The 21,579-nt window shown below is 35.0% G+C and overlaps 2 protein-coding genes across 3 annotated transcripts; both read left to right on the top strand.

Moving 5' to 3' along the window:
- Positions 1-357: 357 nt before the first annotated feature.
- LOC124823299 (putative LRR receptor-like serine/threonine-protein kinase At1g67720) lies at positions 358-5,245 on the top strand. Its single transcript, XM_047295489.2, has 15 exons — positions 358-606; positions 929-1,457; positions 1,550-2,055; positions 2,127-2,259; positions 2,384-2,455; positions 2,532-2,600; positions 2,683-2,754; positions 2,953-3,021; positions 3,117-3,271; positions 3,358-3,596; positions 3,761-3,887; positions 3,959-4,027; positions 4,112-4,298; positions 4,384-4,519; positions 4,722-5,245. Exons 1-15 carry the CDS (start codon positions 516-518, stop codon positions 5,031-5,033), a joined length of 2,766 nt encoding a protein of 921 aa, XP_047151445.1. The 5' UTR covers positions 358-515; the 3' UTR covers positions 5,034-5,245.
- Positions 5,246-17,389: 12,144 nt separating this feature from the next.
- Positions 17,390-20,158, top strand: LOC148193661 (nuclear transcription factor Y subunit B-1-like). 2 transcript variants are annotated; one of them, XM_088098808.1, is made up of 6 exons: positions 17,390-17,540; positions 17,678-17,908; positions 18,007-18,136; positions 18,473-18,547; positions 18,659-18,709; positions 19,818-20,158. In XM_088098808.1, the coding sequence occupies exons 2-6, from the start codon at positions 17,691-17,693 to the stop codon at positions 19,863-19,865; spliced, it is 522 nt and encodes a 173-aa protein (XP_087954934.1). In that variant the 5' UTR covers positions 17,390-17,540; positions 17,678-17,690; the 3' UTR covers positions 19,866-20,158. The 2 variants fall into 2 exon arrangements, with proteins under 2 accessions (XP_087954934.1, XP_087954933.1); XM_088098807.1 differs by having other exon boundaries at positions 18,473-18,556.
- Positions 20,159-21,579: the final 1,421 nt, after the last annotated feature.

The raw sequence follows: 21,579 nt of genomic DNA, 5'->3' as shown, positions 1-21,579 counted from the left end.
AATGATATTATTATTTAATTTTATTCCACAAAGTGTATATTTGGTTATAAAAATTATAAAGAAAAGAGGTGCAGTAGAAACTTTATGTGGGCCCTCTCAGGACCCTCTGTCGTCTAGTTGCACAGGTCACAGGTCACTCAGGTCCCACTTTCCGTAGCTACTGAAACTTGTGTCATAGTATGCTATCTCCTCGCACATGCAGAATCTGAACTTCTTACTTTACTGCTCTAATATTTTTCCGTATTCATTATTTCTATTATTCACTATTGAATTTAATGTTAACAGAATATATCTGATATTGGTTTCATATTGTTTATATCTTTTTAAAAGAATAACAAAGTATCGTGGCAGGTATATTTGTTGTTTCAGGATCTTGCTTTGTTTATTTTTCAGTGTGACAAAGAAACTCAAACTTCTGTTTTGGTACCGTTGAGGTCGCTTTCTCAGTTGAATTTCCTTCATACATTTATTGTTTATAGTGTGGTGCTCTCTTTAGAAACCTTCTTGGAGAAGAAATGGAGAATAGGGTACCCTTCTTCATCTTCCTGTCCTCTTTCTCATTCACGCTGCTACTTCTCTTGCACCTTTCTTCTGCTCAGATTCCAGGTACCCTCTTCTCTGCTTTTGCTTATTTCAAACTTTCTTCTCTACCCTTCTATTGGTTTCCACAAAGATTGAGTATTTTTCTTCTCTAGCACCGGTTTCTGCAATAAAATGAAGAGTGTGTTTTTGTTTTGATGTTCGCCATTGTGCTCTGTAGTCTCTGTTCTCTGGCACTGATTCTTGGTTCTTTTATCACTGTTTCTTCTTTTATCTCAATTCTCGATAGACTATTATTGTCTGATATTTACTTGATTTGATTTCCTCAGTAAAATCTGGATACTAGATTATGCTGTTATTTGGTGACAAAATATGTCATGTTTCGCAGGTTTTGTGAGTCTGGACTGTGGTGGTAAAGAAAATTTCACTGACGAAATTGGTCTTCCATGGACTCCTGATGAACTTAGGTATGGAGACATAAGCACTATATCAGTTGCAAATGAGACACGGAAGCAATACACAACAGTACGACATTTTCCTGCTGATTCTAGAAAATACTGCTACTCACTTGATGTTGTTAGTAGGACAAGGTACTTACTGAGGGCGTCGTTCTTGTATGGGAACTTTGATGCAAACAATGTTTATCCAAAATTTGACATTTTTGTTGGTGCTACTCATTGGTCGACTATAGTTATATCTGATGCTAACACCATAGAAATGAGAGAGCTCATATTTCTGGCTTTAAGTCCTACAGTTAGTGTATGTTTATCAAATGCAACAACTGGAAAGCCATTCATATCTACTCTTGAACTCCGGCAATTCAATGGTTCAGTTTATTATACATACACCGAGGAACACTTTTACCTCAGTGTATCCGCCAGGATAAATTTTGGTGCAGATAGTGATGCTCCAATCAGGTATTAGGTTTAATCTTTTCTGTTTCATAGGTTGCTCTAGTTAATCTTCTGAAGACTCATTTCATTCATTGTGTGTATTTCTGCCATATCAGGTATCCTGATGACCCATTTGATAGAATTTGGGAGTCAGATTCTATCAAGAGAGCAAACTATCTTGTCGATGTTGCTGCAGGAACTAGGAAAATTTCCACCAACAAATCAATTGAAGTTAGCAGTGATGAAATGCCTCCAATGAAAGTAATGCAGAGTGGTGTAGTGGGCACAAATGGATCTCTAACTTACAGGTTGAACTTGGATGGTTTTCCTGGTTTTGCGTGGGCAGTCACCTATTTCGCAGAGATTGAAGATTTGGCTGAAAATGAATCCAGGAAATTCAGACTAGTACTTCCTGGTCATCCGGATATTAGTAAGCCTGTAGTAAATATTGAAGAAAATGCTCCAGGAAAATATCGCCTCTATGAACCAGGATATACCAATTTATCCTTACCCTTTGTTTTGTCATTTAAATTTGCCAAAACATCTGATTCTGCCAGGGGCCCTCTTCTAAATGCCATGGAGATTAATGAGTATTTGGAGAAAAATGACGGCTCTCCTGATGGTAAGTTAAATCCTCTTTGAAGCATCCTATTATATTTTCTGTGCCTGGATTTCATGGTTTCCACTTTGCAGGAGAAGTTATATCTAGTGTACTTTCACACTACTCCTCAGAAGAATGGGCACAAGAAGGCGGTGATCCTTGTCTACCTGTTCCATGGTCATGGGTCCGCTGTAGCTCAGATCAACAGCCAAAAGTAGTTTCAATGTAATACTCTACATGTTTTAAGGTTTATATAACAAACAAACGAAAAAGAAAAGAGAAAGAGAAGGAAAGAAAAACCAGCTAGCTTTTTGTAATAACAGTTGCTTTGTATTGGTGGTGATGGCAGTTTGTTGTCCAATAAAAACTTGACGGGCAATATTCCTTTGGAGATAACCAAACTCACTGGTCTGGTTGAACTGTAAGTTCTGTTTTGCTTTCGTATTTTGCTTCAAATCTTTCAAACTTGAGGCACAATGATTTGATTCATGGTGCAGATGGCTCGATGATAACATGTTGACTGGCCCAATACCAGATTTCACAGGATGCATGGACTTAAAGATCATGTAATGGCACATAAGTTCTTCGTATATTATTTTTTTCTTTTCTTTGTAGTTTTAACTGAACCAGAACATCTTCCTCTTGCAGTCATCTTGAGAACAACCAGTTGACAGGTGCGCTCCCAACATCTTTGGTGAACCTTCCAAACTTGAGGGAATTGTAAGCTATCTTGAACTTGGTATCGTTATTCGATCAAATTTGAACTTAGATATACTTTTTTGTAAATCCAAATATGACTTACAAGCTTAGCAACAGTCACTGCAGTAATAAGTACTTTTTTGTTGATGTCCTTTGTCCTATTTTGATAATACATGGTTTATTTTGACACAATTTTTGTAACACTTGAAATGGTTGTAGGTATGTCCAAAATAATATGTTATCCGGAACTGTACCATCGGATCTTCTGAAGAAAGTTTCTTTTCTAAAGTGAGTACGTTGTTTACTTCAACTTAAATGCTATGCAGCATTACACTTCACCATTTTCACATAAGGACCTATACTTTTACTTTGCTCCCTAACAGCTACTCTGGAAACGATAATCTTCGTAAAGATAGCAGAAAAAAGACACCCTTGTATGTGATTATTGGTGCATCAGTTGGAGCTGCTGTTCTGCTTTTGGCCACTATTATATCATGCTTGTTTAAGCATAAAGGAAAAAACAGATATTACGAACAAAGTAGGACTCTGAATCAAAATTATATACCATTTCTTTCTGAGATTTTTGAGACGGCAGAATGTGATATTTGTTTACACTGTTTACAGACAGCCTTGTTTCCCACCCTTCTCAAAGTATGGAGCCTACTAAAAGCATTGGTCCTGCAGAAGCTGCACATTGCTACAGCTTTTCTGAAATCGAAAAATCTACAAATAATTTTGAGAAAAAAATTGGTTCCGGTGGTTTTGGAGTTGTTTACTATGGAAAACTGAAAGATGGAAAAGAGATAGCAGTTAAAGTTCTAACCAGTAATTCCTACCAGGGCAAACGAGAGTTCTCCAACGAGGTAACCTGCACTTCATAAACCACTTCGGCAATCAAACATTGCAGACATCTCAGTTTAATTGACTTAGTTAAATTTTCATGTCTTGATCTGTAGTATATTTCTTACTAAGCTGTGTTGGCATTGAATAGATATTCATATTATAGTTATGTTTTTGTTTGATCCAGGTGATTCTTCTGTCAAGAATACATCATAGAAACTTGGTACAGCTTCTCGGCTATTGTCGAGAAGAAGGAAATAGCATGCTCATTTATGAGTTCATGCATAATGGAACTCTCAAGGAACATCTTTACGGTAAGTAAGCCCGCATGATTTTAATGAAGAATCTGAAATCAATGTACTAAACCATTCATAAATTTCTATAGCCCCATTAACACACGGACGGAGTATCGATTGGAAGAAGCGCCTAGAGATTGCAGAAGACGCTGCAAAAGGTTTATAGTACATCACTTATGTATATAGTTTAAGATGATTGAATTGTACATTGTTATTAAGCGTGTCATCTTATGCATGTTCAGGGATTGAGTATCTCCACACAGGCTGTGTTCCTGCAGTCATCCACAGAGACTTGAAAAGCAGCAACATTCTTCTTGACCGACAAATGAAAGCCAAGGTTTCAGATTTTGGTCTTTCAAAACTTGCTGTGGATGGGGCATCCCATGTTTCTAGCATAGTACGAGGAACAGTAGGATATTTGGATCCTGAGTAAGGCCTTCACTGTTTTCCATGAATTTACTGTTTATTATTTGTTGGGTGCCACGACAAAGTTTATCATTGTAACTTTCAACAGGTACTACATTTCTCAGCAGCTTACTGACAAGAGTGATATTTATAGTTTTGGGGTAATTCTTCTTGAACTCATATCTGGTCAAGAAGCAATATCCAATGACAACTTTGGTGCTAATTGCAGAAACATAGTCCAATGGGTGAGTTTTAATTTCTAAGAAAAAGCATACTTTGATGTTATAAATAACAATAATTTGATGTTAATAGATTTGAAGAACTTGCATGTCATTGAATTACATTTATTACACCGATACTTTAAACTGGATAACATATACTTATATTTGTCTTTGATATGTATAAATATATATATGATATCAGTATCTAAACTATGTTGTTTGATAGGCAAAACTACACGTTGAGAGTGGAGACATACAAGGTATCATTGATCCCGTGCTGCAGAACAAATATGACCTGCAATCAATGTGGAAAATAGCAGAGATAGCATTGATGTGTGTTCAACCACATGGACACATGCGGCCATCAATTTCAGAAGTTCTGAAGGAGATACAAGATGCCATTGCTATTGAAAGAGGCTCCGAAGGAAATTCGGATGAGCCAAGAAATTCGGTTCATTCTTCGGTCAACATGGATTTGGTTGCTCCTCAGAGCTTCCTCTCAATTGATGATTCCATTGCACAACCTACCGCACGATAGAGTAAACACATGCACATTTTTTTACTTCCTTTTAAATATTGGCAAAGCCATCAAGATCCAATTTCTCCTAGTTCTAGCTTTCAAATTTTGCCTTTTGCTTAGTTGAATGTGCCAAATGTACACTTTTTGGAACGGAACATAGTGATTGTGTGATTTTTTTTTACGACAAAGTTTAAACTTTAGCCACTATTTATACAAATCTTTACAAATCTCATATCGTCCATTAACATAGTGTAAAATTTTAATATACAAATAGAAGAGACTTTTTTTATATGGTATGATTGATGGACAAATTTATGATCACCAAAATATGATGTCACAAACTTGTTGAACAATCGGCAAGTGTGACCGAATCGTTTCAAGTAATAAACTCGGCAAGACCAAGTATCGTTCTCCCAAAGGACTCACGGCCTAGTTTAATTATGTGATTTGTTGATTATTTAAGACTTAAGAACGAAATAAGTGAAGTTTAATATGCAAAACAGAAAATAAACATGTATGCATGAATGTGATCAATGGCTAAAACAAAATACAAACACTTCAATGGAATATATGGATGAGTATGTTGTTGGGGTTATCAATTTCATCTTATCCACTCTCATATACTTTAGGAATTCTACATTCTTTTCATCATTGTTAATGCCACTCTCTAAATTACTTTGCAAGAAGGCCTATCCCCAATTACGAGTTCATACGATTCCTAGCATTCCTAATAATTAGTTCTTTTAGCGCAGGAGCTTAACGGCAACCAATATACTATTGGGAAAAATTCCCCGGATCTAGACTTTCCCGTACGTTCCCGTATCGACAAAATCAATAATCATGCATTGAATGAGTTAAACAAAGCAAGCATTGAGCAAAGAGGAAAAACCCTAACTAATGATCAAAGAAAGCATGTATCTCAAATAAGATGTTTAAACACAAATTCCATATATGAGAGTTTCACAAGACTACATTGATTCCCCAACAACAATACAAGGTTTAGTTCACCATATTCATGGTGAAACTAGATGAATAATAATGAAAGAATGAAAGAGATAGAAAAACCCGAGAAAGAGAAGAGGAGAGCCGTCACCATCTCCCAATCTACCCCCAAGGGGTGAAAAGTGTGTTTCTACTTCCTCCCAGCCAAAGATACAAACCCTAGGACGTGCAAGTCCTTAAATAGGGCATAAAAATAACATAAAACAAGTCCAAGCCCATAAAAACAAAAGAAAATCGGTCCAAGCCCACTTAGAATGGCGCTCAACGGTATTTTACCGCTGAGCGGTACTAGCGCATGATCCATTTTGCCCCCCAGCTGCTGTTTTGCCCCTCAGCGGTGATTTCGGCACCCGAAAAGTGCCACTCAGCGGTATTTTTCCGCTCAGCGCCACTCGGTCAGACTTTTTCTGCGTTCTGGTTGGTTTTTCAGCATTCTGGTTGACTGGTTGACTTTTCTGGTTGACTGGTTGACTTTTCTGGTTGACTGGTTGACTTTTCTGGTTTCTGGTTGACTTTTCAGCACTCCAATCATTCGGTATTTCAATTCTTCTTTCAAATCATTCAATTAGCCTACAAAATCAAGGGAATCTTGCACAAAACTATTAAATTCACTTTCAACTCTCTTATTCTCAAAACTAAAGCAAAAATATGAGTTCAAGCTAGTTTCTAAGTCTTAAAGGTTGCTTTTGGTATCAAATTTAAGCATAAAAATAACGGTTTTTCAACCGTTATCACAACCCCAAACTTAAAACTTTGCTTGTCCTCAAGCAAGCAAGATGTAACTCAATCTTCCATCAATCCATATAATGGTTCACCACATTCAAAAATCCTTCTTTCAAGACAAGTAAATACTCAATTTAGCTCATCATCAAGACTTCAATCAAGATGTGCACATGCTTTTAGTGATCACTCAAACACATACTATCCAACAAATGCTATTTTCATGAATGATCAATTAACTAAGCAAAGATGTTCTTATGTGTTCATGGAATCTATCCTCACTAGATAAAGTGTTTCACTCAAACACACAAGTGTATAGGAGATATTCACTCATTCACTCTACTATTACAATATCACATGAATCAACTTTGCCTTTCATTTAACCACAATCAAAAACACTTACCAGCAAGCATCATCACAAGGACTTTTCTATGGCTTATAACGTGGCTGGGCTAACAAGAAAATTGGTTTTTCTAGATCACAAAACCCTTGAGTTAAGAGAAACATATAAACACAATCATTCTTATTTATTCCCAACTTTCTTTTGCATTGAGCTTTGCTTTTTCTTTTCTTTTTCTTTCTCTTTTTCTTTTTCTTTTCACATACTTAATTATTAGTTCTTAGCTCAATGCTTTCAATTTCCCTTTCTATTTTCCAACAACCCCAAACTTGAACATTTGTCAATACCACAAAATATTTTCTACTTAACTCAAGGTAAAGCTTTTCAACAAGGGTTTTCAAATCATGTTCAAGGCTAGAGGTTCAAAGGATATAACACATAGTGTTCTCTTTTAGTGGGCTCAATTTATGAATTTGGCTAATAGAAGGGTTATCAACAAATGGCCTTGATCATATGATGCAAACAAGCAAGTAATTCAATCATAGAAAACCTGGGCAAAGTCATTCATGCTTTCACAGTAATAGTATTCAACAATAACAACTCTGGAGCTCAAAACCTCACATATAAGCTCATTCACATTCCACATATAACATCCTGCTTAGAATCATAATCACAATCACAACATCTTGCATTTGTTCACAATGCTTGTGAACCACCTGTATAAGCATATAATGTGCACATTCTCAACATCAATCAATATCAAAGCATCATCAGGCATTACTTATCAAACAACAATCATAAACAAACCATCATAACAAACAAAATTTCCAATTGAGTACATCAAATCCTATTCTACTAAAAACATAAGTGATTGATAAAACAAATCCTACTCTAGTGCTTTGAAAAACTCAGCCCCATCAATGATGCTCTCTCCCAACCCCAAACTTAGATGGAAAACTAGTGAGAAAGTGAGTGGAAGGGAGATTTTCTAAAGAGGAATGAAAGGAAAAATGTAGAGAACCTTTGGAAAAATGTTTAGGAGTGTGTGTGCAGAGAAGAATCTAAAAATAGAGGCCAAAGTGTGACTTAGGGTATAAAAATACCCTAATGGGCTCGGGTTCCGCTAAGGGGCAACCTAAGCCCCTTTTACGATACCACCGCTCAGCGGCACTTTCGTATTGTGCTTTTCTTCTTCCTAGCTTACCCTAGGTGCCTTCTACTCATGCCCCTCACTTGCTCCCTGCAATTAATTTCTCAAATCACTCAAACATTCAATCCCTATCATGCAACTAAAGCAGAATCAAAACAAACAATACAGATAAAATCAATCAACTGGGTTGCCTCCCAGGTAGCGCTTGTTTAACGTCACGAGCCTGACCCAAAATCCTCCAGCACCCTTCAATAGATGCAAATCTTTCTTACCAACACCCATCAGTAGGTGTATATAAACATAGTATCCTTCAGTAGATACTCTTCCGCCTAACATCCATCAGTAGATGTAAACCCTGTAACAAACTTATAACAAAAACAAAAATACCCAAAAGTTCAAAATTACATCACCAAACCAAAAATTAAAATTTCTTAAATCACTGGGTTGCCTCCCAGCAAGCGCTCTTTTAACGTCACTAGCTTGACCCAATAAAGCTCATGTTCCATCTTCTTTTTCTTCTTTCTACTGAACTTCTTCAGAAATTTGATCAAACCAGGAACCTGTTGCAGTGTCTCAATCATAGGAACTTTAATCTCCAATTTCTTGAAGATTTCCATGAAGCACTTAAATTTCTTTTCCTTCCTATGATACTTCTTTGGATGAGGAAGAGGTTTTTCATATGATTCTTTCTTTTTTTCTCTCGTCCTCTTTTTCTTTTCTCTCACTTTCTTTTTTTCTTTTCTTTTTCTACTCACTTTCTCAATCTTCACACAAATTTTCTCTTCTTCTTTCTCTTCTCTCTCTTTTCTCTCTTTTCTCTCTTCTCTCTCTTCTTTTTCCAACTCAACTTTTTCAACATTTACACTCACTAGCACTTCACACTCTTCCCTAGGGTTAACCTCAGTATTAGCCCCAAAATTTTTGTCAGGCCTTTCTTCCAATTGCTTGGTAATCTGACCCATTTGAATCTCCAAGTTCTTAATAGCTGCTTCAGTGCTCTTTTGAGAAGATTCAGTTTTCTGTATGAATTGCTGAAGAGTTTCTTCCAACCTTGTTGATCTTTCATTAAGTGTAGACATTTGTTGCCATAAGGTTGGTTGTTGCTGTTGTTGTTTGTGAAATGGCCCTGATTGTCTAGCTTGCCCACTTTGTCCTTGACCAATACTTGGGTGTGGTTTCCACCCTTGATTGAAGTTCCCCTGATAGTATGGAAATTGATTGGCCATGAAATTAACATCCTCTAAAGCTTCCACTGGAAAGGCGCATTGACCATTTATATGGTCACCACCACATAATTCACACATCTGTGGTTGAACCTGTGCAACTGTCTTTAACTCTTTTGGCAGTTGTGCAAGTATCTTTGTGAGATTCTCCAATTGTTGAGTTAGTATCTTGTTCTATGCAAGCAAGGCATCATTGGTTTGTAACTGTAGAACTCCTTTTTGTTGAATAGGAGCTCCTCTTTCACTGTTTAGTTCATTATCACTTGTAGCCATATTTTCAATGATTTTTGTAGCTTCCTCTGGAGTTTTCCATTTGATATTTCCTCCAGCTGAGGCGTCAAGCATCATCTTGGTTTGTGAACCAAGACCTCCAAGGAAGATTAGGACTACTTCCACTTCGTCAAATCCATGCGTGAGAGTCTTTCTTAATAGGCTTTTATATCTGTCCCATGCATGACCTAGTGATTCCTCCATGCCTTGCCTGAAAGATGAGATCTCTTGCTTTCTTTGTTGACCTTGGAAGAATTGAGTGCCCATATAGTTAAATTCTTGTCTGAATTGCATCCTGCAAGCATTAGGCACAAAACTCTAGAAAATATTTGTTAGCATAAAAAGATAGAGAAGATACAAAGAGTAAATGATAAGAAGATAAAAGATAGCAAGATAGAAGATAAAAACATAAAATAGAAAAATGAAAATAGAAAACAGAAAAACAAAATAAAAACAGAAAACGAAAAAAATAAAAACAGAAAACGAAAAAATAAAAACAAAAAACAAAACAAAAAAAAATAAAAATAAAAACAAAAAAATAGAAAATAAAAAAAACAGAAAAATAAAAAAAATAATAACCGAAAAATAAAAACAGAAAATAAAATAAAATAAAATAAAATAAAATAAAATAAAATAAAATAAAATAAAATCAAATAAAATCAAAATAAAATCAAATAAAATCAAATAAAATCAAATAAAAATAAAATAAAATAAAAGCAGAAAAAAATAAAAACAGAAATTCAAAATTAAAGTCAAAGGTAATCAATAATCACACAAATTAACCAGTTAAACCACGAGTCCCCGGCAACGGCGCCAAAAACTTGATGGACAAATTTATGATCACCAAAATATGATGTCACAAACTTGTTGAACAATCGGCAAGTGTGACCGAATCGTTTCAAGTAATAAACTCGGTAAGACCAAGTATCGTTCTCCCAAAGGACTCACGGCCTAGTTTAGTTATGTGATTTGTTGATTATTTAAGACTTAAGAACGAAATAAGTGAAGTTTAATATGCAAAACTGAAAATAAACATGTATGCATGAATGTGATCAATGGCTAAAACAAAATACAAACACTTCAATGGAATATATGGATGAGTATGTTGTTGGGGTTATCAATTTCATCTTATCCACTCTCATATACTTTAGGAATTCTACATTCTTTTCACAATTGTTAATGCCACTCTCTAAATTACCTTGCAAGAAGGCCTATCCCCAATTACGAGTTCATACGATTCCTAGCATTCCTAATAATTAGTTCTTTTAGCGAAGGAGCTTAACGGCAACCAATATACTATTGGGAAAAATTCCCCGGATCTAGACTTCCCCGTACGTTCCCGTATCGACAAAATCAATAATCATGCATTGAATGAGTTAAACAAAGCAAGCATTGAGCAAAGAGGAAAAACCCTAACTAATGATCAAAGAAAGCATGTATCTCAAATAAGATGTTTAAACACAAATTCCATATATGAGAGTTTCACAAGACTACATTGATTCCCCAACAACAATACAAGGTTTAGTTCACCATATTCATGGTGAAACTAGATGAATAATAATGAAAGAATGAAAGAGATAGAAAAACCCGAGAAAGAGAAGAGGAGAGCCGTCACCATCTCCCAATCTACCCCCAAGGGGTGAAAAGTGTGTTTCTACTTCCTCCCAGCCAAAGATACAAACCCTAGGACGTGCAAGTCCTTAAATAGGGCATAAAAATAACATAAAACAAGTCCAAGCCCATAAAAACAAAAGAAAATCGGTCCAAGCCCACTTAGAATGGCGCTCAGCGGTATTTTACCGCTGAGCGGTACTAGCGCATGATCCATTTTGCCCCCCAGCTGCTGTTTTGCCCCTCAGCGGTGATTTCGGCACCCGAAAAGTGCCACTCAGCGGTATTTTTCCGCTCAGCGCCACTCGGTCAGACTTTTTCTGCGTTCTGGTTGGTTTTTCAGCATTCTGGTTGACTGGTTGACTGGTTGACTTTTCTGGTTTCTGGTTGACTTTTCAGCACTCCAATCATTCGGTATTTCAATTCTTCTTTCAAATCATTCAATTAGCCTACAAAATCAAGGGAATCTTGCACAAAACTATTAAATTCACTTTCAACTCTCTTATTCTCAAAACTAAAGCAAAAATATGAGTTCAAGCTAGTTTCTAAGTCTTAAAGGTTGCTTTTGGTATCAAATTTAAGCATAAAATTAACGGTTTTTCAACCGTTATCAATGATCCATTACAAGATAACGTATCTACGATGATTTAACTTGTAAAAATAAACAACTGATACAAGATAGATGTTTATATGAATTTATCTATAACGTCCAAATGGTCAAAACTCACGATTTAACTCGACCATCACGAGTTTGAGTTGAGTTGGATTAAAAAAATATTAGCATATTTCAGTATGGGCCAAAAATGGATTCGGCCTACTAAAAATCTGGCTTACCTAAGTTGAATTTGTGGTGAGTTAGGTTGGCTTATCAATTCAAACATAAAAAAACAATAATCAACTCACTTTTGGAGGAGAGAGAGACCCACGCCGATGACACTTCATTTACTTTTTACCTCTGTCTCTCATTAGTCACGAGTTTTAGCCCATTTTAAGCTTTAAGATGAATATGTTTGATTGACTTTTAAAATTATTTAGATTTTATTTAGAATTATGATATAGTTTTTGGGATGAATGATTTATTAATTGTCTAAAATGAGAAAAAACAAATTTTTTAAATAGGTCTGGACTTTTTTGATTTTGGTTACATATTAAAAATAATGTTACATTGAAGAAAAAAAAGTTGTAATTTTTTTTAATTAAGTGAACTAACTCATTTAAACCACCAACCCGTGATGACTCGGATTGGGCTCAAATTTTTTAAACTCACTAATAAGTGAGACAAGTTGGGTTTGCTCACTAAGTGGTTAACCCATGGTGGACCAAATCGGATAACCTATAACCTATTTTGATAGCTCCAAATTTATCACATCGTCACCTCTCTTAAAGTTAAATTCTAAGCTAACATAATACAATAAAATCATTACAATTATGAGGCCCAAGATTACTAGTGGAATGCATTACAAATAATAAAAAAGGATGAAGAGGTAGGCAATATAAGATCTTTTCTTGTAAATTAAGGAGCACAACCAGAAACACTTAAAGAATTAATATATATCTTTCTCTCTTGAATCTTTTTGTGTCCCTCTGAATGTGTTTGACCCAGGCCTTGAAGGGTAGTTGTCCTCATATGGAGCCTAGTCAAGTATAACTACCTTTGTTATTTAGAGTCATGCTCACTTGGTCAACAAGTCAAGACCCATGTTCCTAGTGTTCTTGTTGGACTCCTCGGTTATGGCCTTGATTTTCGCGATGCTAATTTAGCTACACGATATTCAACAATTGTTTATTAGCTTAATATCGATGCATATGTAAGGGATTAACCCAACCTGTTACGGTTAAACAACTAAATGAACCTTCTTTTGGTCCCCCTTAATTGACAAACTTGGGTATCAAACAATCCACAGTCCCCCAAGCTCGAGTGAAGGGTTCAAAGAGCCTAAATATACTTGAATTGTGAATTCAATCGTTGTTTATCTAAACTAACTATCTGTTTTGGGTTAACTCAAGCCTTACGTATAAAAAAATTTCAAATTTGAGAAGGAAAATGTTTCTTATAGCTCCAAATCACTAGACATTTGCGCTTTTTCATAAAAAGCAAAAAAGAAAAAAGAAAAGTTATGATGTGTAAAATTAAGGAGAACCAAAATGTCACTTCATTTGAATTTTCTCAAAGATTTCTCCTTCCCTCATCTTGTAACCTTCCCTTTACTACAAACATTCAACCATTGCATTGCTCCAAAACAATCGCAAACTACACTACTACAATTTTAGCCTCCTTCCTTCTTTATTTGAAGTATGCATGTTACTTCCTCCATTTTGTGTTTCTAACTGCTCTTAATTCTAGAGCTTAGGTTAGATATATGTTAATTGGCTCAATTGTGGGGAAGTATTGTAATAGGGTTTCATTGTAAAGTTTTTATTTTCCTTTGTTTTGTGGACTTGAATTTTTGGGCTTGTTGGTGAACATAAAAACTAAGTTGAGTGATGGTTTCTAGGGCTTTTTTTTATGACTTCTCCTCAAAGCATTCTATGCACATGGCTTGAAGAGAAGCTAGGTTAGTGCAGAAGCAATGAAGATATGGAGGTGATGATCATTTGACAATGGTAAAATGGTGGTGTAGAAGTGATCTCAAAACATTATCAATATCAAGTAGAGATATTTCAACAAGCTCACATTCAACCATTCCATATACCAATTCATCAATTCTAAATCAAATCAAGCATGCAAAACAATTGATTTAAACATTATCAATTTCAAAGCAATGAACAAAGAGCACAAATCCTTAGAGAGAAGTGATAGAACTTTAAAAAAGTGGTTTCTCCAACGATGGCGTGTTTTAAAATGAAGTACTTGGAAAACACTAGAAGGGCAGTTGAATAATGTTAATTGAAAACTTTTCGCAAACAATGAAATAACACTTTAGTCGAGAATTGAAAGATTTTACGCAAATAGTTAGTTGCTTGACTTTGGGAAATAATAAAATCTTTTCAAGTGCTTTTCAGTTGTTAAAATATTTATACTGCGGCATTTTAATAAAAATTCCTTTTTAATAATCAATTGTTTAACGGAGGAAATGTTTATATCAAAAGTAAGTGCAACTGCAGGTTTGTAAAAAAAGTGTTAAAGAGAATAAAGCAATAAGCACACTATCAATTTTATACTTGTTCGCTCCACTAAGCTACATCTAGTCTCCTCTAAAACTTTAGAGGGTTTCACTATAATCTTCAACAAGATTACAATTGATTATTCTCACCACTCGTAGTATCCCTAGTCAACGAATAACCCATGTTACCCTAACTAGTTGAGTTTCACTCACTCTTGGTTGTGTAGTATTCTTCACCACTCCTGGTATCCTCCTGATACACCGCCTAGTTGAGTTTCACCCAGTCCTAGTTTTCACCAGACAATCCTGGTATCAACTTGATATGCTACCTAATAATCCTTAACTCACTTGAGTTAATCAACAAGTGTTTGAATTCTCTTCAGAATATGCAATTAATCAGATTGCTTACAAGTCCTTAGACGATTATTCTCACAAAGAGGATAAATGTTCAATACAATACAATCTATAAACTCATTGAGTGTTTTTCTCTTTTCTCTCTTCTTACAATGGTAAGCTTATATTACAATGAAGCTTGAGAGTGTTTCTAGACTTGAGTTTTTTCTCTTCTTAGATATTTTCTTTTGAATTCTTGAGCACTTATGTGTTTTTCTCTCAACAATATTTCCTTTTTCTCTTTGTATGCTTTTCTTTTGGTAAGCTATTCTCTTTATTCTTTCTTCGAATCTTCTTTTATTTAGAGGCTTCTCAAAGATATTCATTAGACAGAGCTTTGGCATTGATTCTTGTGTCTTAGTCTTGTCGTATGAAACAATTGTGAGTTAAAGTCAACTTGTTAAAACAAACTTTCTTTTTTAGTACGTTGATAAAAGTAGGTTGTATTATCTTTCTAGCACGACTTCTGATGGAGAGAACATTCCGTGAATGTCTTCTTTGTTCCTAACGTCCACTTCTATTTGTATCGGATGAAGTAGGTGGATATGTGTAATAGGCAAACTACACAAAGTAGAGTAGATATGCATGCAACAAATATGTCTTTTCTTTTATCACTTTTGTTGTTTTTAAACGTTGAACATCTAATGACATTTAATGTTTGTTCTAAACAACAAAGTGCTTTCTATATTTTCTACCGTTTAGGTAGGATTTTATCATTTAAGCTTTTTACTAAGATACCAAACATTGATTGAAGACTTCATCGTTGGATGAAGTAGATCGTTTAACTCATGGTATCATTTATTCTTATAAACGCTTTTAGGTTTTTCTCATTTCAGAAAGTGCGTTTAAAAAGTTTTCTTCTATCATAAGTTTCTAGAATATTAATTGAGACTTTTAAAGGCTTTTCCAAAAACATTGTCTAGACATTTTTATCTTCTTAACTAAATTGAGAGTTTGACTGATTACCTTCTAGTACAATATAACTTTTGTATGTAGAAAGACTCTCATTGACGTTTAAGCTTGGAAATCGTTTAGTGTTACGTCCAATTTATGCCTAGTTGATTTTCTAAGGCTTTCCTAAGTTACTTGGTTTCAAGAGTGCTTTATCTATCACTTATATTTTAGATATTCTTATATCCTATGACATCATTTTTATATACTCATTTCGTTTAATGTTGTTTTGTTAAACTTCAAAACATATGAGACCATTTAGACATTTTAGTCTTATAGACGATTTTGTCTTAACATAAAATAATGAAACTCATTCATAATAAAGCTATTTATATTAAAACCATTTAATATTAAAATAATTGAGTTTCATTATTTTTAAACCATCACCTCTTCTAAAATGTTATTTTTTGGAGTTTTACAATAACTCAATTGGTTTTAAATAAAACATTTATCAATCATTAACATAACATAAAGACCAATCAATTTATTATAAATTCAATATTTGTTATTCTTTTCCGAAAGAAATTAATTATTTTTGTATTTATATATTTGCTAGTGAAAAAAATTATACTTTAATTTTATGATATCCAAATTACAAACCACAAAAACTAGAAATACAATATTCAAACCAGAAAAAATGAAACTACATAGCAAAACAAACTAAACCAAACAACATAAATTACCAAATCGAGAATTTGAAAACCTACGTAATCGTTCATAAATAGAAATAGAAATACATTACATTGACATCTTAGTTCTTAATCTTCAAATAATTTAATAGAAACAAAATCTTACGAATCCACACCTTATTCCACTTTTGATGTTGTGTATTACATCCATCATCAACATTGTTCCCGCTAAGAGAAAGGAGATGAACAAAGAGGCGAGAAATGAGAAAATAAATCAAAACTAAGCTCCACTCATACTTTCCAAAAAAGGAATTGAAAGGTATGATGGAGAATTGAAAAGTTAAAGTCTGAATAATATAAAAACCTAAAAATTGGATAGGTGTCACAATATGAAATAGGAATAAAATGATATTATCTTACCTCGTTCTTAATCTCCAAATAATTTAATAGAAACAAAAATCTTACAAATCCACACCTTATTCCATCATCAATGTCATTCTTAATCTCCCAAAACAAAAATTTTACGAATCCACACCTTTACTTTTGCTGTTATGTATTTATTGCATCCATTATCAACGTTGTTCTTGTCAAGAGTTAGAAAATGAACAAAAAAACAATAAATGAGAAAATACATCAAAACTGAGCTCAAAATTGAATAGGTTTCACAATATAAAATAGGAATAAAATGATATTATACCAACTTATACAGACTAATAAATGGTTAAGATACGATGATAAATTAACTAACATTAGATCCGTTTTACGATAAAAAAAATATCTATTAAAGGAGAAGTAAAATTAGAAATGATAAAAAAACCTAATTTGAGGAAATTAGATATGGATGATTGTATAGTATTGTTTTCTTAGTTTTATAATAAATAATAAATAGTAGCTGTGATAAAAATAAAAATATTGGTCTCGAGAAAAGGGAATAATGTAATGATAATATTATAAGAATTATTAGTGATATTTTTTGGGGAAGTATAAAAGCAATGGGAGAAGCGGAAGGAAGGGGAAAGAAAAACGAACGGTGGCGATAGAAAGGCAGAGTCTGATCTCCATCGTCTCCTCACTCCTCTGTTCTCCAGCGTCCATTTCCCGCGCCAATCACAAATCACATCACATCACTCAGGTACCAACACCTCACCACCACTTCCCCTTCTTTTTCTTTTCCATTACTTTTTTATTTTCCTCCCTCTCTCTCTCTATCCCACTCTAGGGTTTTCCTTCCCCCAATTTTACCATGTTTTTTCCACCGTCTCCCATTAGGGTTCCGGAGACCATGGCCGATGCTCCCTCGAGTCCAGGCGGTGGCGGTAGCCACGAGAGCGGCGAGCACAGTCCCCGCTCCAATTTCCGCGAGCAGGACCGCTTCCTACCCATCGCCAACATCAGCCGCATCATGAAGAAAGCGCTTCCCGCCAACGGCAAAATCGCCAAGGACGCCAAGGAAACCGTGCAGGAATGCGTTTCCGAGTTTATCAGCTTCATCACCAGCGAGTACGCTGCTTCTCGTTTCTCACTCGCGCTTTCATTTTTTATTATTTGGATTCACTTAAGTGCTGAATCAATGACTGAATCGAGCAAATGTTTCTCAGAGCTAGCGATAAGTGCCAGAGAGAGAAGAGAAAGACCATTAACGGCGACGATTTACTTTGGGCTATGGCCACTTTAGGTTTCGAGGAATATGTTGATCCGCTCAAGATTTACCTTGCCTCTTACAGAGAGGTAATTTTAGTTTACATTTATTTACTTGTGTTTACTTTTTTGTTTTCGGTTAGTCAATTAGTCTTCACCGACAAACCTGTAATATGTGTACATCATTTGTAGATTGATACTTAATTGGTTATTGTACATCATGCTGTTCTAGATTCTTGGGTTTAACACTGCTTTTCACTGATGTTTTTGTCCCTTTTTTGTTTCTCGTGGCCGATTGTGAATGCGCAGATTGAGGTAATTTCAATCTTTGATAAATAGTTATTGCGCTTTGTCATTTTCTTTTCCATTTTGTATGTGTGTATATACATTATGTTCTTTTTATTTATAAGCTTGCTTTTGAACCAGGGTGATTCAAAGGGTTCGGCCAAGGGTGGAGAGTCATCTTCTAAGCGAGATGTTTATCCTAATCCTAATGTCCAGGTGGAGAATGTAAATACATGCACTACTACTGGTTGTGTTACTGGAAATATTCTTTGAATACATAATGACATTGGCATCTGATGTTGGATTGTTTTGTTGTGGAATTGACAGCTTGCTCATCAAGGTTCTTTCTCACAAGGTGTTAACTACACGAATTCTCAGGTGATTGATTACTCTCTCTTATGCAATGTATCCCCTTTTTTCCTGAGCTTGGGGCGTAGCATTGATAAATGAAGATGGCGATATTTCTGTTTAATCTGACATGAGTGCAATGTTAGTATGAGATGTTGATCCTTCATTCACAAGAAATACTATTTATATTCCCTTTTCCTCCTTATAGCTTCTTTATTTGGAGCTCAATTTAATTAGTTTCTCATTATGCTAGCTCTAGTACCATTTCGGATTTACCTTTTGGAAATTTGAAGGCGTGTAGCAAAAGAGGGGTCCCTCTTAATGGCTGATAACTTGATTATGAATTATTTACATGAGTTCTGTTCAATTATCTGTTTCTCTCCTTTCTTGACTCTCTAATCCTTTTGATTTATAGGTTGTTCAATTCAATTTGTGGCCTATCTTAGAATACTTCTATTTTTTCTTACTATAAACATGAAAATGTAAAATTTTGGGCATTGGAAACTACTAAACTAGTCTTGTTAGAATTTTCCCACCTTTAAGAAATTGTACCCCTGCTAATTATTGAATACATTAAAGCTGTTAAGGCCCCTGTAGTATTTGAAGTTTTTCTTTGCAATTTTTGCATTGGGAATGAATTAGGTCTTTTGGGGTCTTGTATTGGTGATGGGGTGGTAGGTTTCTTTAGTGATTTCCGACCCCAAGGTAGGGTGGTAGTTTCACTATGCTGTCTTTGATAAAGCATGTACATATTTTCAAAGGTAGTGCTGTAACATTATGCAATTTACCTTGGTTATTACTTATAAATGAGATTGTATGTGTCCTGCTAGTTCATGGTAAAAGTATGCACTATTTTAAAAAATTTCTGGATGTGAATCGAGGTTGTAGATGGAATATCTTTAACTAAGCTACAAGGTTACCTTATCCCCCAAGAAGTTAGATATATCGGACTTGGCTACCTTGTAGAAACGATTTAAACTGAATTTCAAAGCAGGGATTTTCAGTTCTTGAAATAAAAGATATGAAGGCTATTAATAAAGCGTGAATCGTGACATTATATGGATATTTTTTCTCTAGTTTGTGTAATGTTAACTCGAGCAGCATGTTTATGATATTGAATTTCTGTTCTAATTTTCAGCCCCAGGGTCCACCACATATGATTGTTCCCATGCAAGGCCAAGAGTAGACATTGGTCTTCCTGAAACATGTGTGATCTGAATGTCGGTGAAGCTTTATATGTACCCCTTGGCATACTGAATGCATTTTGTCTTATCTCGATACTGACATAAGGGGATGCTGGTTCCTGAGACCAGATAATATTTATTAAGGCTTGCATTTATCTTTGGAAAAGAATCATTATTCATAAGTTATATTGTAAATGCTGGATCAATGCTTGTTTTATTCCATCAACAAGCGCCCTTGCAAAGACTGAAGTTGTAACTGATTGGAAGCATAAATTGGTATTATTCTTTCCCTTTCCATTTTATCCATCGGATGATGTTTCTATGTTTAAAACCCTTTCGTAGTAGATTTAATCGGATCATACACTAGGCGAGCTTTAGCTTCTCCTATCTATTTTACATGAAATGTATATTTCCACTGACCAAGGAATTCTGTGAGTTGACGTAAATGATTGCGTTAAATCCAAACTCTGAATCCTTCTTGAACTTGAATAAACTAGTTTTTATTTTTGGTGGAAATGAAATTGTCAGATTTTATTTATCTTTTCGACGGAAATAATTAATGTTCACTGGGGTTTGCTGACTACGCTGACTACTGCAATTATTTTTCTGCTGGACGAAATTGGCTGCCATCAAATTAAGTCATGCAATGTAGAATACTCAAGTTTAAAATAAAGGCTTAATACCTCTTTTGGTCCCTCTTTATAAGGGCAATTTTCAAGTCCGTTCTACCTTTTTTAAAAAGTTTAATATGGTCTCACATTGGAAAAAAAAGTGTACAATTAAATCTTTTTTAGTCACGGTGTTAAATATTTAACGATCCAGCTGACAGTGCGAAGTGATCTGTGCAACATGGCTATTTAGGTTCATAACGTGGCAGTGATAGTGTTTTTCATTAAAGTTCACATGGCAGTGGCAGTGATTTTCATTAAGAGGGGTTAGGGTTTGGTTTCCTCCCAATTGGTCTTTTAGGATTGGAAAGTGTTTGGGGAGACATAGGAATGGGTTCCCAAGGGTGTTCTTCGTTTTCGAAAAGCTGGGCTAAAGGATCTTCTTGTTCGTCCCATGGTGGTGCTTGTAGGGGAGGTGGGTTAATCCCGTGGTGATACTGCAGTAATCAAAGTGGCCAGAACTACGAAGAATGCTGGGAGAAATTTTTGGGGTTGTTCTCGTTACAAGGTTTGAAGTATACCCTTCTCAGTTAATGTTTTCTTGACTTGACTTGATGCATTTGTTCATAGATTCCCTAACATGGTGAATAACAGGATGGATCTTCAATTGAGAGTTGCTGTAACTTTTTCAAGTGGTGTTGTGAAGACAATGTCGATAAAAAAGATTGCACAATTCTGAAGAGAATAAATGAGCTCGAAAATTCAGTGAAGGATTTGCAGAAAATGCGGAAAAGGATGAAGTTGTTAGTTGTAGCTTTGTGTGTGTATTATGGTTGACCTTGTCATTTTCAAGTTGTGTTTAGGTTGATTTAGAGAGATAGATCGTGAATTTGGGTGTTTGTTATAAGTTGGCTTAATACCTGTTATGTATTTGGATGCTTGAAAAAAGTACGTTGACAATGCGAATGTGTTTTGGTTGGTGTAACATCAGTTATGCAATGCAATGTACAAAATGTTGGAATCAGTCCCCCATTTGGTTTAAAAATCTTGAAATAGGTAAACCCAATAATGCATATGATGATGACTAATGGCACATATTACAAATCTA

This window comes from Vigna umbellata, chromosome 9, assembly GCF_029865625.1.
Source record: "Vigna umbellata cultivar VRB3 chromosome 9, Vumbellata_1.0, whole genome shotgun sequence".
NCBI classification, from domain to species: Eukaryota; Viridiplantae; Streptophyta; class Magnoliopsida; order Fabales; family Fabaceae; genus Vigna; species Vigna umbellata.
This window is presented reverse-complemented; position numbering and strand designations above follow the sequence as displayed.

Bases quoted from the DNA above. Each gene is read 5' to 3' on its own strand.
- LOC124823299 (XM_047295489.2), top strand. From the start codon at position 516: ATGGAGAATAGGGTACCCTTCTTCATCTTCCTGTCCTCTTTCTCATTC. The intron at 2,601-2,682 runs GTAATGGCACAT...TTCCTCTTGCAG, and splicing joins TGCATGGACTTAAAGATCAT to TCATCTTGAGAACAACCAGT. The intron at 3,597-3,760 runs GTAACCTGCACT...TGTTTGATCCAG, and splicing joins AACGAGAGTTCTCCAACGAG to GTGATTCTTCTGTCAAGAAT.
- LOC148193661 (XM_088098807.1), top strand. From the start codon at position 17,691: ATGGCCGATGCTCCCTCGAGTCCAGGCGGTGGCGGTAGCCACGAGAGC. The intron at 17,909-18,006 runs GTACGCTGCTTC...AATGTTTCTCAG, and splicing joins ATCAGCTTCATCACCAGCGA to AGCTAGCGATAAGTGCCAGA. The intron at 18,710-19,817 runs GTGATTGATTAC...TCTAATTTTCAG, and splicing joins TTAACTACACGAATTCTCAG to CCCCAGGGTCCACCACATAT.